This window comes from Callorhinchus milii, unplaced genomic scaffold (genome assembly GCF_018977255.1).
Source record: "Callorhinchus milii isolate IMCB2004 unplaced genomic scaffold, IMCB_Cmil_1.0 Scaffold16, whole genome shotgun sequence".
Taxonomy (NCBI): Eukaryota; Metazoa; Chordata; class Chondrichthyes; order Chimaeriformes; family Callorhinchidae; genus Callorhinchus; species Callorhinchus milii.
In genome coordinates, this window is record NW_024704757.1 from 7,521,750 (window position 1) to 7,538,278 (window position 16,529).

Consider the following 16,529-nt stretch of genomic DNA (forward strand, 5'->3'; position numbering starts at 1 on the left):
CTGACAGAAAAAAAACATGATCAGTTCCTGACAGAGCACAGTAACGACACATACAGAGAATAACAGAGGCTGTGAGCCGGGCTATACCTGGCTCGGCCTGAGCACGAGAGAGGGAATAGTTACCATCTGCAGCCTCTGGTGCTCCTGCTCTGCCAACCTCCGAGCTTCCTCCCGCATCTGCACAGAGAGGGGAGAACATCAGCGTGGTTCAGTGATGTCCACACTGTACCTAGCACAACTGTCAAACTACGATGGGAAAGAGACCAATGTAGAGAGCGTTACTTGGTTAAAGTTCCGCGGGTTTATTTACTCAGACCTGTGAAGAGCTTCGAGACGCTTAAACGAGGTAATAAGGTGCTATATCGTAATAAACGTTTCTTTTTATTATTATTATTCAGCAGTCTGGCTGCTGTGGTCCTTACCCGCAGAAACCTTTTGCGATTCACATATGCCTGCACCACAGACTTCACCTTCAGCAGACTTTCCTTCACCTTTTGGTACTTTTTCCTGCGAGAAAGAAAACGCAAAAACTTAGATTCCCTCTGATCTGCTCAGTAGTTATCTCCCATGGCACACCGTGGGGCTGCCCCAAGCCTGGACTCTCACCAACCTGCGTCTAATACTCTGGAATTAAGTAATGCGGTGCATCACTCCAAGGAGAGAGAAAGGGAAAGATGGCACGTTCCTTTTCAGACACAGAGAGTTGTCCATGTATGTGGGTCTCTCAGTCAGGTTTTGGAGACACTTAAGCACGACGACGGTTTTTCATGATCAAAAGAAAATGGTTATAACCAGAGAGATTCACACACAAACCCATAGCGCGTTTGTGGTGGTCACACTCCACACACAGCCTGACCCTCCACTGACAACAAACAACAACAAAATTACATTTGCATAGATAACGCCTTTCACGTTCGGAGGACGTCCCAAGAGTTTTTAGAATCCCTGCCCCCCCCCCAGTGACCACGAGGTGTTTGCCCCTCCAAGTCCAACCGGCGAGCCAGGCTGAGGGTCTGACATCAGTGGTGTCCTGAAGTACTGCGGACCCACAGCTGAGGAACCGAACTTCCGAGACCACGGCAGAGGGTGGACTCGATTCCGACATTCCGTTGCCAAGCGCACTGGAGCCAGATCTGTGCGTGGTATACCTGGCGAGGTAGCCTCTGGCTTGAGCCTGGAGTAGGATAATCTTGTGCCGGAGCACGTTGTAGTGTTTCCTGGCGAGGAATCCCCGGGCGTAGCGCTGGAGCGTCAGCGCCGCGATCTTCATCAGCCGGTCTCGCTTGCTGTCCAGGATATGGTGCAAGTTCTCCTTCATGAAGAGCTGCAAACACACCCAGACACCAGTGATTCCTTCCCTCCACACTGCAAATCTACCAGCTCACTGAGAATGACAGCAACACACAGAACACATTCTCCGCTCCCTCTCCACACTCAATGAGCATGGCATCCTGACAGTCCCTTCCCCGAACCCCAAAACCTAACCACCTAGCTCTTGGTCAGCTCCCCGTCCCTCATGCACAGTGACCAACACCACCCCTGCGCCCCCCACACACCACTGTGAAGCGCTCTGAAACATTATCCTACGTGAAGGTGCAAAATTAATGGAAGTTGCTGTAATAGCCAGGAGGGAGTGCTGCGGGGGGGGGGTTCTGATCAGACCTTGGTGAGTCCAATGCGATACATCCCTTTGTTGACGGGACAGATCTGCTTCAGGATGGTCACACAGTTCTCCCCGTCTGCCTTGATCTCCTGGGTGAGGCCCAGTAAAATCTTGTACCTGTGAGTGCGGGAGAAGGAGAAAGACTTTGTGTTGTTTGTATAAATTCGTCCGAGTAAAGACTTGAACCTCAGAGAGCCAAAGCTTCTAACTCCTCCTTAATTCCACCATCGGTGGGAAGACCGCTTGAGGTGTCATTGGGGTGTCAGACTGTGTGATTCCAAGTCCCGACGTGGGGGCTTCAACCCCCAATCTTCTAACTCAGGCAAGAGCGCTACCACAGCGCCAGACTAACACACAGAACCAGGCTGACACGTCAGCGCAGACATGAAGGACCATATGGCCTGTTCGTGTGCTCTGTACATGGCAGGATCACACCAGGATTGTATGATCTGGACTGGATTGAAACTCAGGCCCGGAGACGGTGGGTTCCCTCACAACCACCCATTCACTAACCCCAAACAAAGCTCTGGGAACGTTGAAATTGAAGCTGTTCCTCCAGCAAGAGTGACTGAGCCAGCAAAGCTTCACACTGACCTCTTGATGAAGGTGGCGAATGGGATCCGGACCGGGAATCCTTCCTTCCGAATCCGGATGGTCTCCAGCACCCCTGAGTACCGCAGCTGGGCACTGACCAAATCCAGCTCAAACAGGTCCATCTCCTGCAGACAGCGGGCAAAGCACCATCAGTCAGAAAAGTCACAGGGAGGGCAGACAGCGCCCGAGCGAGGGAGTCCACGGCCTGCAAGAGTAACTAAGCCCTGAGCGAGGCATGAAAATCATTCATCTAGCTCAGGGCGGGTCCTAGCAGCTAACAGTGGTGGGGGATTATAGCCTGAGATGTGCTGTACATATTCACTTATTGAAGTTGCAGTTTTCCTCTCCTGTTCACAGAGCTCCTCTCAGTAGCCCTCCAGATCTTTGTAAAGCCAAGAGGGCTGCAGGGTGGGAGGGAAGAGGGGATTGAGTTAGAATCTTAATCATGGTTTCTATTTACCTTTTTGTTGTTTGGCTTGAAGCAGCGGACAAAGAAAGGATTACACCTGGAGAGGAACAGAAAATAATAAGATCAGCACCATCACTATACTAGCTCTGCCCTGGTGGAGAAGGCAACAACAAAATTACATTTGTACAACGCCTTTCACGTCGGGAGGATGTCCCAAGGCGCTGGGAGCTGCTGCTCTTTGTAGATGAACGCAACGTCATTTTGTCACCTGAGCCGTGGGGGGAGGGGGAAATCACTATCCAGTGATCCATTCTCCTCTCCCCAGCCCCCACCCCCTGGAGAGTGTGGATACGGATATCAGGCAGGGATAAGATTAGCTTTGTTGTTCTGTGGTGCTTCCCCTTCACAATAACAAATGACATTTGTTTAGGGCTTTTCTCGTCAGGAGGACATCCCACATCCTCTGATCCCCCAGTCAGGCCCACGCTGGCTCCTCGCACTCACCTCTCCATCTTCTCCACTAGCTCCATCAGCGACTGTTGAAACTTGGCAGCCACGGTGGGAGCCTGGTACCTACGGGTGATGGTGCTGCTCTTCATTGGCATCGCCTTCACGGCGTGTCCGGAAAACAGGCTGACCAGCATCTAGCACAGACACACAGAGAAACCTCCTCACAGACAGCTCAGCTCAACTCGCTCCATATGCCACATGGCAGCCGGGCAGGGGGGCCGGGGGGGCTTGGGCCGTGCTGGGAGGCTGGAACACCACTTGGATTCAGACGTCTTGTCAGTATCAACCTGGGAGCCTGGTTGCACATTAATGGGAAATGAGGTGGGAGTCTGGTTACCAGGGGAGACAGAGGAATGGGGGCTCCTTCCCCTTGAATGTTTACAGTAAAGATCTGGACCTGTATCTGGGGCTGATTGATGCCCCAGATTGAGTGCTTCATTTATCCCCTCACCACAAGTGAGGTCTGATCTCAAGAGCATTCAACAACAACAACTTGTGTTTATGTAGCGCCCTTCACGCCCTCCAGTGAAGGAGAAAATGGAGTTTCCAGGCTGGGCTGGACCAAATCAGCCCGTCCACAGCTACCCCCCAACTACCGCTACAAGCAACCCGAGCGGCCAGGCCGGGGCCAAAGCCAGAGCCCAGTGAGGCCGCCTCACCCTGGTCCTACTGCTGACAAACAGCTCCAGGACTTCCTGCCGCACTTGATCGTGGTTTTTCTCCAGGAATTTGTGGACCTGATAGGAGCAGAGGGAAAGAATAAATCAGCCGCTTTTCAGCCCTCCCCCGGCTCCCCTCCCCCACAGGCTGTCCAAATCCAAAATTTATTTTAAAATTATTTTAAGGAGAAAACCTCTGATTTGGCAATACCCCGAGTGTCACTGTGTGGGTAGAAATGATTTGCGTCTCCTTTTCAGAACGCTGATGCTTTTTTTGCTTCAACTTATGTAATAATTAATAATGTATAAATCCGGTGCCGAGGGGTTACCTGGTAAGTCACTTTACCGGCGAAGTGTTTAATGGTGAACTCAGGCAGCGGCATCTTTGGCTTAGAGTACAAGGGGCTGTTGCTGTGGTGATAGTGGCATTTCTGAAGGAAGGTGTGATCCGTTGCCTGTGCCAAGAAAGAGTAGGGAATACAACAGCAGCAGCAGCAAAAGCAACAGCCTCAACAACAACCTCAACACAACAATGTTTTTAATGACCTTTATCAGACAACACTTCACCTTCTTTACACTCTCTCACTCAAAATTGTCACATTAAAAACCATAGAGACAGAGCGACAGGCAGACAGACACACATACAGCAAGTCGCAGCAGAGAGGGAGACGGAGAAAGAACCAGAAATTTAGAATCATACACAAATGAGATGGAGAGGACCAAGAAAGTGATAGGGAGGGGAGGCCTCAGGAGAGCCCCCCTACTCACTCACAGACCTGGGGGAAGCAGCTTTGGTCATCCAGCACCCTCAGGATCCCGTGAGGCCTTTGTGAGATTAGATCGAGGCAGGGCTGATTATTACTGAAGGTAATCTCCTTCCAGTCAATCTGTTCTCTCATGTACTCCTCCTGCACGAGGAACACACAAACATGCAAGAACATTTCACATGGAAACAACACCTACAACCTACATTTAGACTGTGCCCTTCATGTAGGATAATGTCTCAGAGCGCTGCACAGCAGTGGGGTCGGACACTGAGCAAGTCAGAAGGGGAGGGGGTGGTGACTATAGGCCCAGTTGAAGAGGGAGGTTTTTAGTTGGAATATAAAGATGGATCAAGAGGAGGCGAGAGGAAGCAGTAGATGATGGAGTTTCCAGAGATCAGACAATCAATGCTGTTAGAGAAAGAGGATAAAAGCGATAGAACAATTTGCCTTCAGTAATATCAGCAAAAGGTCTGACCTGTTCCACCTTGAAGACAATCTTATTGAAAAAGTACTGCAGGTACTCGTTAGCATAGTTAATGCAGAGCTGTTCAAAGCTGTTAATGCTGAGATCCTGGAAATAAAGAAAGCAAGTGGGTACAAATGGTTAAGCCTGCAGATGAGGAGAGTTCACTAGACAGATCAGGAGTGTTAACATGACTGATTTTTCACCTCTTTAGCCCAGGTACACTGAGGCCAATACGAACACTCCCTCTGGCAGTTAGCCAGAGATCAGTGAGTTACAGTCACCCTTGTACAAACAATGGTCACATCACACTCACTACACCAAACACAACAACAACTTGCATTTATATAGCACTTTTCACGCTGGGCAGTGTCTTGGATCAGTGAAAATGTATGTAAACTCTATATCTAATTTTCATTCTCTCCCCATTTCTTACCTCAAATCCATAAATATCCAGGATAGCTATGGACAGGGACTCGGTTCTCGGGGAGACCAGCTTGTTTATTCTGTCAGTCAGCCAGCTGAAGAGCAGGGAGTAAAGGATCTTGGCAACGGCATCTCTGGAAAGAGGTCAAGCAATTGGGAAACAAGCACATGGGACAAGCTTTGTTCACATTAATACTGGGGTCAGGCACAGGGTTGGGAGAGATCAGGTGATGCCCTCCCACATCCCACCATCACAGGAACTGCTCACACCCTGATACACACACTGCCACATCACAACAGCCACTGGGAGTCTACTGTGCACCATGTACTCAGGGTTTACAGCACAATTTACATTTATACAGTGCTTTTCACATTGGGAGGATGTTCTCAAAGCGCTTTTCACAGTTTGGGCACCTAAGCTGCATGTGGGGGGGGGGGCTTAATTATGTAATTCACAACAAGGAGGATTTATGAATAATGCGGTTATTGATAAATAATTAGGTCATTCCCTCTGTACCAAGGTTTACTTCCTACCTTATTCCGTTCATTGCACCAATGTTCCCAATATTACTTCCATTCCCTCCCCATTAAGACATTCCCCAATTTTCATGCCATTTTTCCCCATGATTGTCACACATTCCCTTTGCTGGAATCTCCAGCCTCCACATCCCAAAGCAACAACACCCTACCCTAAACGGAGGATCGTGTCTCGAAGCACAGCACAATGACAGAGCTGGATGGACGAACAAATGGTGTGCGCACACACAGACATGCGTGCTCACGCACACACACAGACACGCAAGAGCTCACACACACCTGATGCACGCGACTCCTACCTTGCGTCGACCGCGCTTTCCACAGTCAGAGGGGTGAAGATCTTCTCTCTCATGGTTTCCTGAGGGCGAGAGGTGGGTAACAAATGCACCGTGACCCCTCAGTGGGAAATCCAAACCACATCAGTTGTTCTACTGCTGGCTCCCCACCACTCAGCGATGGATTTAGGATTCTGATACTCACATTCAAGTGCCCTCCATGGCCTCGCTGCCGCCCCCACCCCCACTTTGTGACCCTCCCCTCCCCCTGCAACCCCACTGCCCTAGCCACAGCCCCATCCCCATTCTGCCAGATCAAAGTTTGGGTTTGGTAAAGAACGCCCTTCACATGATCATAACCCCCTCCCCATAACTGTCCTCCCATCAAAGTGTCGAGCTTTTATTGTAAATGAGTCCCAGCGTTGACCACCCTTCCTGTGTCTCCCCAAGATACTTCCTGGTGTCTGTCCTGAAATTGCACATCATCACCCTGAACCTGCGACCTCTTGCCCTGCTGCGGGGGCAGAATGGCTGGCAGCTCACGCCCTGATGGTGGGTGGATCAGGCCAGTGGTGGCTGTGCGGCGGGAGGAGCAAGGACGGTTGGGTTGCAAGAGGTCACAATGGAGGGATCCAACATAAGGGAAATGTACCCCGTAATGGTAGGGAATAAGGAGACGCAAGACCTTCAAAGAAGGAAGGGATGAGCAGGCTGGCAGACGAGGAGACAGCTCTCATTACAGTTAGGGCTTACCGTCACTTTGTAGGTGATGGATTTCTGCAGCCCCTCGGGGGAGATCTGCAGGAGCTCAGCCACCACGCGGATCTCACGAGCACTCACCACGGACGCAATCTCCTGCGAGTCTGTCTGCAACAGAAACAGGGACAAGCATAAGGCTGTGAAGGGCAGCTGCATCCATCCTGCATCCAACAGTAAAGGAAATTTATCTGCTGTTCTCCCTCATATTCCCATTCTTTGGAACTCTATCCCGGAATCCCTCCCGACTCTCTTCATCCCTCCTCTCGTTCAAGGCACATCTCAAAATGCACCTCTTTGACAGCGCTTACAGTCATCTATCCTCTCCCCATCCTCCCTCTCAGTTCCCACCCCAACTCAGGTGCAAGGATTATTATTATTATTATCTTGAATAAACTCTAACAATAAGTGCCATTAGTCTATCAGTCTCGTGCCCCGGGATTGATCCACACTTAAATCCAACATCTCCAATCCGATCACAGGACGCACCTCATACTTCTCGAAGTAGACATTCCCGAGGTGAAGGACAGAGGATAGGATGCGAAAGATGCCGCTCTGCTCCTCACTGCTGAAGCCCAGCACCTCCATTGCACTGAGCAGCCGTCGGAAATCCTCCCCGTCCTGTTTCCCAGGAATCTCACAGTTCCCGCCCTGTAGCGACAGCAACAACAGTGTGAATTACTCCACTGTTTACGGTACATTGCTATAGGCACATTGGCTGCTGCATTTGCGCACAAAATACAGTCCCTACACCTTACAATATATTCTGTGAAGCGTTTAGAGACGTCCACCTGATGTGAAAGGCACAGTGTCAAATGTAAGGATTATTATTATTAAGATATCGGCCACGTTTTGCACAATGCTCTTCACCTCTGCAGCTCACCTGGTCACCATAAGGTGCTCACCTGGTTCAGGTAATAGTACGTCTCAGCCTCCTGCAGGTAGAACCTCTGTTTCTGTTGACTGGAAAGCCCAGCCAGAAGCTCGTAGAAAATGTGATAATTTCTTTCATTTTTGGCCTGAAAAGAGGAAACAACAACGATCGGTTCAATCTCAGAACTTCAAGGCAATTCCCCCTCGTCTGCTCCTCCCAAGGAACAGACTCTCCGGGGGCACATGGACTCTCACAGCTATCACGCCTACTTCACCACTGCGTTCAGACAGGGACATCAACAGGCTTCAACCGTGTAAGCAGTCCAGCCAAGCCCCTATCTGACTTCACCTGACAACCCACAAATATACACACAGTTAGAGAGACACACACATAAACACAGTGGGAGAGAGACGCACACAGTGAGAGAGACACACACACACAAACATATTGAGAGAGACACACACAGTGAGAGACACACACACAGTGAGAGAGACACACACACACACAGTGAGAGGGAGAGACACACACACACACACACAGTGTGAGGGGAAGAGACACACAGTGTGAGGGGGAGAGAGACACAGTGTGACTCAGAAGCAGCTGTAACACAGCACTTGCCTGAAACACAATCCTTGACTTCTCAAGAAGATACTGTGAGGTTATGGCACCGCATATCACCCCACTGCAAACAAGCAGATGTTTACACATGCTTTCTCACTGATAAATAAACCCAATACCCAAGGGGTGGGGGGGAATAGTATGGAAGGTGTGAGCAGGGATTGATGGGGGTTTGGGGGGGTGGGGGGGGCGAGAAGAGTTACGGGCGTGAGCCCCTCCCCTGGCTTTGGTTGCACTACACAGGGAGAGTTTGTGGGGGTGGGGAATTCAACATTTGCAGTCACTTAGTGTTGGCATTGAGAGCAGATTGCTGGCAAAGTACTGGATATAATAATAATAATCCTTGCATTTGACTTAGCGCTTTTCACATCTTCTCAACGTCTCAAAGCGCTTCACAGAATAGACTGTAAAGTGAATTGACTGTATATTTATGGACGAAACGCGGGAGCCAATTGCGCACAGCAGTGTCCCACAAATAGTCGTGTATTGAGTGACCAAATTATCATTGTTTTTTTCTTGAGGGATTATTATCCCCGGAAAAGCGATCCACCAATCGACTAACAACCAGGTCCTTACTTACTGCTAGGTAAACAGAGGCGTGTGGAGTAAGGAAACTTGCCCAACGTTTCCCCTGTCGGGAATTGAACCCAGGTCTCTCGATTGCAAGGCGAGTGCTCTAATCACTGAGCTACTGGTTTACAAATGGCAAGCTATGTGGTTTTAGCCGGATAGACTCCAGCAGTTACCCCAACGCACACTCTGGGGTCCCCAAGCCTAGGCTTGCGCCAACCTGTGCCTAATACTTTCCGGAATAAGGTAAGCATTAATAAGGTAAGATGTATTCCTCCAGAGAGAGTGCGCATTCCATTTCAACAATCAATCTCTGGGATTTCCATGTGTAGGTGGGATGCATGAAATTCTCAGTTTGGTTTGGATACTTGAGCATGGTGATGGGTTTCCACATGTCAGACACCCAACTAACCAAAAAAAATCAATTCCTACATTTGATACCTGACAAATTTGCCCTTCCAATAAATATTGGAGTAGATTGGTTATTCCCTCAATTTCAGATTTCAGGAATTTAACAACAGCAACTTGCATTTATATATCAGCAAAGGGGCAAAGGAACCCTCATCAGAACTGACTCAGGATGGTGACGGAGGGCGAGGAGAAGGATGGACGGACAGACGGGGCGGGGGGAATAAAAGGAAATTACCAGGAAGGAGACCCAGATTAGCTGTAATACTTACTCCTCCAAAAAGATTTCGATGTACTTCCCGAACCTACTGGAGTTATCGTTCCGCACAGTTTTGGCATTTCCAAAGGATTCCAGAAGGGGAGTCGCTTCCAGAATCTGTTCGTGAAAGGGACAAAGTGAAGACGGCTCCTTCCTCCAGAACCACACACAGGCTGACCTCAGGGCAATCTCATCCCTGCCCACCCCACACACACACACACACACACACACACACAAACACACACACCCTCACGGGGTGAGCCAGCCAGCTGGTCGGGGAAGTCCGTGTACAGAGTAACTGATCCTGGGGATTCTCAAAGGTTGGGAGCAAGTTATGATGTTCAGTGGGAGATGTGTTATTTGCTGGGTTCCTTCTCCGAGATTCAAATGATTTTGCCTTCAAATACAGAGTCACTACACCTTACAGTAAAATCATGCCAAGCTCTTTGAGATGCTTTGAAGAGGTGATATAAGGCCATGTACTGAAGGTAAGGATGGTTTTGATTTTTAGCATTTATGTGTAGAATAATGGGGAGTCAGATACCATCAGGTAATTGATGGCCGAGACTGCGTTCAAGGCAACGGCACGATAATCCACACAGGGAGAAAACGGCACTTTAATTAAATATTAATATAGAATTATAGTCAATATAGTCGGCATTAAAGTCTTGATCATCAAAAGATGTCGCTGCTCAGTCAGTAATCTGTCAGGATTTACTTTAATGAGGGATCGTCACCAATGGCATCAACAAGGAAGAGGTTTACTCAGGCTTTCTGCTTCACACTAAAGCTACACGCACAAGGCAACCAGTACTGTACCTCAATCTGCCCGGAGGCGAGGCAGCGGGTGGGAAAGAGGCAAAAGGGAGAAAATTAAAGCCCAACAAATGCAACGAACACACAATCACATTGTCAAAAAGACTGTTGCAAACGTGGGGTTACTGATTATTATTATTGAGCGTGAGTTGTATAAACTGTGTGTGCGGAGGACCATTCAGTTGCCTTAAGTTACATAATTCAACAATGAAAAGCATTTATTATTAAACCCACGAGATGGTGGTTAATGACATATGGCAGCCTAGCTCAGTGAGTACCGCTCTCGCCTCTGATTCAGAAGTGTTCAGGTCTCACTTTAGGGTCTTTGAGCTCACAGCATAGGCTGACGCTCTTGGTTTTATGTCTCATCCAACAACACAGCCCTGTCCAGCTGGAACCAAGGTCCCAACCTTGCCTGGTTAGGTGCCTGTTAAAGATCCTGTGCGCTATTCAAAAAGAGTAGAGAAGTTTCACCCCTTGTTTTGGCCAACAATCCCCCAGATACATTTGGTCATTCACTTCAAACTGCACAAATTGGCTGCCATGTTCACCAACAAAATACACAGTCACAACACTTCACAGTAAAAATCCAATGAAGTGCTCTGAATCATCCACCTGATACGGTAGGTGCTGTATTAAATGTAAGGATTATTATTTTTGGTTGTTACTATTGATTACTATTATTGATGATATCAATGACATTATTAAATTCTCGCTGAGCACATGGCACATAATGACCAGATTTATCCAAATCAAATAAATAGTCCTCCTTGATAAAGACAAATGAGGGCTTGGTTATAGAATAGCCGAGGCCGCCAATGTCTCAGGTTACCTGCTGAGTCGCGTTGTCCCTGCGCTTGTGGTGAATTGCTGCCAGGTAGCGAAGGATCAGTTTGGTGGCCTCAGTCTTTCCTGATCCACTTTCACCACTTGGAAAAAAGATCAGAGGAGCAAGTCAGTGCATCCGCCAGGGATGTCCTCCCATAGCAGTAGGAGGAAAACTGGGACTGTTTGTACATGGAGAATTAGGCGGACAGGATGAGGAACGACACCCAATGTTGACCCCAGGTGGGAATGGGACAGTTTAGGATTTCCGTACAAAGAGGGTTCTGCCCCAGCAAAGGCCTTGATGAACTAAATGTGACATTTGCATTTGCCACATCAACCCCCACCCCACCAAGTCAGATATGTGACCATAATCACTTTTACGCTGCCCACTCTGGATGCGTCTGCCCTCACAGACAGCAGACATCCTGCTCAGGGCTGGATTCAGCTCAGGCCCCCAGAGGAGCTCCTGATCTGATCAGTGTTGCCGGGCAGGAGAGTCTCGGACTAGGGAGCGGCTCTCGTGAGACAAACGGAAAAAGTGGAAGAAAAACGGGTCATTGTCTGGCCTATCCCAGACTTGCAACATCTATATGTGTCCTTCAAAGCAGCGAATTGTGTTGAGTGAGAAGCCCTTTCTTTACCTGATTATAATGCACTGATTGTGTTTGGCATCGATCATTTTAGAGTAAGCCGCATTCGCAATGGCGAATAGATGTCTAGAGAAAACAGAATTTTAGAATTACAAGATGTGGCTCACAAACCATCACAAAATCATTCGCTTTTGATACTTGATCTTTCTCATCAGGCAAAGCCTCGCTCTCACCCTTCTTGTTGGGATGAACAACTCTCTCCCATCTCTGAAATATACATGCAACACTTTCCCTGCTCTATTGCATTACACTCTGTCTGTATGGAGAGCCTGAGCTGTCTTCAACAACAACAAATTACATTTGTATAGCGCCTTTCACATCGGGAGGACGTCCCAAGGGGCTAAATACTAATACTTCAGCACTAACAGAAAGTGAGAAAGACAACAGCAACAACAATAATGTGCATTTATGCAGCGCCTTTCATGTGGAGTAAAATCGCAGAGCGGTTTAGAGACAATGCAGGTGCCGAGCTGGGAGGCGATTGGAGAGAAGGGGAGAGTGACCGTGGGCGTCGGTTGAGGAGAGATTGAGACGGAGAGATACAGGGAGAGCAGCCAGATATCAATTTGGTTCCTGCTGCTTACGGTGGGTTTTCCCCGAGTGACTTCCCCTCATATCTCAGCACTGTCTCCGTCCCGTAGAGGTTGTACATTTTATACGGATTCACAGACACCAGAATACTGCCGATGTATGTCTGCAAGAGGGGAAAGCAGATTGGGTTTAGGCAGAGGTCACAAAGATCAACAACATGCTGCCCATAACACAGCACAATGGAAGGATGGTGAGGCTTTCTCTGAAAACTGCTCATTGTGGCTAGGAAAGGTCTTGCCAGGTGTCAGCCCAGGTTTGTAAATGGCAAACTGGCATACCCCCAAAATGAAGTGAAGTCAAAAGAAATAAAATAGGAAGCCAACTGTGAAACTTTGCCCAGCCTCACGATCCTGATAGAGTTGGGTTCGGAGCAGGCCAGCGCCTCACACTCATTCCCATACTGAGAATTCCTGATCCAAATGCACTAATCCGCGGTAAATTGTCCAAGTGTCCTCATTGGAATTCTCCTGGCATTGAGACGGTGTTCAGTACTTACATAAATGATCTGCAAGTCAAACCTCTTCCTTAAGTTGTACAGCACGGCTCCCTCGTTCAGATCCCTGAAAAATACAGCGAAACGAGATCTCTACCAGCAAAGATAGAATGTCCAGTCCCCAAAGTCCAGTGACCATAGTGTATGGGGGGGGGGGGGGGTGAGAGGGGGGGCAATCGTGGTACATTTGACATTTAACACATTGAATCTTCACTGGACGTGTAAAATAATTACATTGTGCATAAAAAAATGGTAAAATAAACTCACTCCAACTGCGTCATATCATCCACCCCTGTTTCTTCCAACGGCTGCTGGAACCTCACTGCGAGCTGGTCCCCGATGGAGTACATCTGAGGATAGGAGCACATGGTAGGCAAAACAACCATTATTATAACCTTGGTTTAACTTGACCTTCAAAAGAAATGTTAATCTTGTAACTTACTTGTTTCTTAGTTCTGCTGATCGTTGATGATCTTACTCTACACAGAATTCATTATTTCTGGATTAGTGCAATTTAACGATTGTTTTTCTTGATGCCGTAAAGAGAAAAATCAAATTCAGCCAAAAAAATCCAATCCAAGAAGTCATGTAGCAAAGTGCTGAAGCTACAAAACACACTGTGAACTGGTGAAGCTTGAAGTCACAGATCATGATATAATAATCCTTACATTTGATATAGTGCCTTATCACGTCATGGCAATGTCTCAAAGCACTTCAGAGGATATACTGTAAGGTGGTGTAACTGTGTGTATTTTGTGCATGAACTTTCATTTAATACAGCGCGTTTTACATTGAAAGAACATCTCAAAGCACTCCAGAGTTTCATTTACTGTAAAGTGTTGTGACTGTTTTTTGTAGCTAATTTTATTTGGGGGATTATTGGCCAGAACACGGGAAGAAATTCTCTTCTTGAGTCAGGCCACGGGATTGTTAATATCCATCTAAACAGGCAGAGTCGGCAGCCTCACCTTCAACACCAGCACTGCACTAAAGTGAGTTAACTTGAGGAGGTTTCTCAAGTTGGACCAAAGAGAAAGTGACAGCTGGAGGCATGGCTAGCTGGCTCTTGGTACTACATACAGATCCGAGTATTGAAGTGAAACACAAACAGCCAGTTGCCAGGTAAGAGGACACCTCTCAAAGCACAACTGACCTCAGGACCAGGGGATGTCTCATGTAACTATTTCTTTGTCACTATCCCTTGCTGCCAAGAAAGGCCTCGTTACCTCCTAATTAAACTCCCAGCCATTCTAATAGAGGCTCCTGACACACATCGACTTGTTGAATTCACAGACCTGTTCAGTTCTAGTGACAAGATATGCGGTAAGCATTTCAAATCCTGTCACCTTCACTGCAGCACATCCAGCGGCAATGTCCAGCTGACACCTGACCTGAGTTAGGTGTATAATATATTTTGGATGGGGAAGAGAGGATCCTATTAAAGCCTCACCATTCAAGGTTGGGTACGTAAACACTCACATAAGAACTCAGCTCTTGTGTTTAACCTACACAGGGCTTGCCCTCCATTCCGACCCTCTGGAGCCCTCACCTCATCTATTGGAAAACATAGTTGTGGATCTGGTACAAAATCCATAATAGATCTGTTCCAGAAAGATGGGAGCAGATTGATTACATAATCTGGCTGGATTTAACCCTGCCATGGGTGGGGATGTAATGGAAGAGGTGGTGGGTACTGGAGAACAGGATTTTGGAGTTGTTTTTGGCTTTGAGAATGACCTGCGAGAAGAAGTAGAATTCTCCCAATGGAAAAAAAAATTGGTCATTCCCTTTATTATCTGATTGCCATGTTGCTGTGCGAATCGGTTGCCCCGTTCACCACCAATACAGAGTCGCTCCACTTTACAGTGAAAACCCGCCCAACAACTTTCAGACGTGAAAGGCACCTTATCAAATATTATAAGGATTATCTTTATATTATTATTACTACTACTACTACGCGTGAAGACAATAGGTTTCAAAACTGAACAGAAATTATGAAGAACACACACCCAGCCATGTCACAGCGGTTTTGATCGTCGTTCTACCAGAGAGGTACAGAGCTCGACGAAGCAACGGCCAATGATTTTAATAATAATAATAATAATCCTTGCATTTGATATAGCGCTTTTCACGTCGGGAGGACGTCCCAAAGCGCTTCACAGAACACACTGTAAAGTGAATGGACCGTGTATTTGTGGGCGAACGCGGCGGCCAATCGCGCACAGCGACGTCCCACAAACAGTCGTGGATTGAAAATGACCAATTTATTATAGTTTTTGTTTTTTGGGAGGGATTGTTATTAGGCTCTGTGTGGAGTAAGGAAACTCGCCCGAGGTTTCGCCCTCTGCCTGGAATTGAACTCGGGTCTCTCGCTCGCAAAGCGAGTGCTCTAACCCCTGAGCTGCAGGACTCCAGGTTTTACCTTATTAAACCAAGGCATTCCTTTCTCATTGTCCTCCTCCCACTCTTGGTCACCCACTTTGTGCCGCGTGTACCCCTGTGGCCGGCGGCCGGCCCCGTTCTCTTGCCGGTACACTGACAACCCGGTGGTGGTTTGGTCCGGCGGGCGCTGGTACATCCTTCCCGGTGAGTGCACGTTCCTCACTTCGGCCGTCCCGCCCGGACCGCTCGGAGACCAATGGTATTTCACCTGGTGCCGAGGGAGCGACGTTCGGTAGCGGATGGAGTGCACGCGGGGCAGCACCACCGCGTACCGGCCGCCCGGCTCGTCCACCGCCGGGTCCTCGTCGTCCGGCCGCGCCGCCGACTCCGCGGACCGCCTGGACGGTTGGGGCGAGGGGGGCCCCCGGGCGTGCACTCCGGCGGGTGGGGGTGAGGGTGAGGGTGGGGGTGAGGGTGAGGGTGGGGGTGACCCCTCAGCTGGGGAGCGGGTGGGTTGTTTGAATGACACCCGCTGAGAGTCCGGGCTTCCACCCCGCGGGCCCTCGACGCACTGCCCCGGGGGCGGCGGCGGCGGCGGAGTATTCGTGTACCCGAACAGCTTCATCTGTGGTGGACTCGCAAAGGGTGACGGTCTGGGGTGGGCCCCGGGGGCCGGGGGCCGCTTGACGGGTAGCCCTGGGGAGGGTGGGTTCGAGGGCGTGCGGACGCTGACTGGACTCCGCGGCTCTCCTGCTCCCCCCGGGGGGGGAGGGCCGCGCTCTCTGGCTGAGCCCCGCGGAGGCGGCGGGGCCTCGGCTCTCCTCGGACCCTTCAAGAACGGATTCCCAGGCGCTCCTCTCAAGCCTCTTCTCGGGCCGAACAGGTGTGAGGGCGGCGTCGGCGGGAGCCCGGCCTGCGCTGCCCGGGCCGGGCCCGGGGCTGTGCCGCCTCTCGGAGCGACGGCGCTGGAGAGCGGCCGCC

General features: G+C 49.2%; 1 protein-coding gene across 1 annotated transcript in view; it reads right to left on the reverse strand.

Annotated features, from left to right (window-relative positions):
- myo15aa (myosin XVAa) overlaps positions 1-15,792 on the reverse strand; it is a 40,925-nt gene extending 25,133 nt beyond the window's left edge. Inside the window, exons 1-24 of the mRNA XM_042341163.1 lie at positions 15,589-15,792; positions 13,434-13,516; positions 13,170-13,233; positions 12,667-12,776; positions 12,074-12,148; positions 11,437-11,533; positions 9,802-9,905; positions 8,552-8,615; positions 7,965-8,078; positions 7,549-7,710; positions 7,057-7,170; positions 6,328-6,386; positions 5,502-5,625; positions 5,078-5,173; positions 4,612-4,743; positions 4,165-4,290; positions 3,836-3,913; positions 3,171-3,310; positions 2,718-2,763; positions 2,258-2,382; positions 1,663-1,780; positions 1,149-1,324; positions 423-507; positions 124-177 (exon numbers count right to left, since the gene is read on the reverse strand). Coding sequence (XP_042197097.1) covers positions 124-177; positions 423-507; positions 1,149-1,324; positions 1,663-1,780; positions 2,258-2,382; positions 2,718-2,763; positions 3,171-3,310; positions 3,836-3,913; positions 4,165-4,290; positions 4,612-4,743; positions 5,078-5,173; positions 5,502-5,625; positions 6,328-6,386; positions 7,057-7,170; positions 7,549-7,710; positions 7,965-8,078; positions 8,552-8,615; positions 9,802-9,905; positions 11,437-11,533; positions 12,074-12,148; positions 12,667-12,776; positions 13,170-13,233; positions 13,434-13,516; positions 15,589-15,744 — 2,502 coding nt within the window. The 5' untranslated portion in view covers positions 15,745-15,792. The remainder of the gene's footprint in view (positions 1-123; positions 178-422; positions 508-1,148; positions 1,325-1,662; positions 1,781-2,257; positions 2,383-2,717; positions 2,764-3,170; positions 3,311-3,835; positions 3,914-4,164; positions 4,291-4,611; positions 4,744-5,077; positions 5,174-5,501; positions 5,626-6,327; positions 6,387-7,056; positions 7,171-7,548; positions 7,711-7,964; positions 8,079-8,551; positions 8,616-9,801; positions 9,906-11,436; positions 11,534-12,073; positions 12,149-12,666; positions 12,777-13,169; positions 13,234-13,433; positions 13,517-15,588) is intronic.
- Positions 15,793-16,529: the final 737 nt, after the last annotated feature.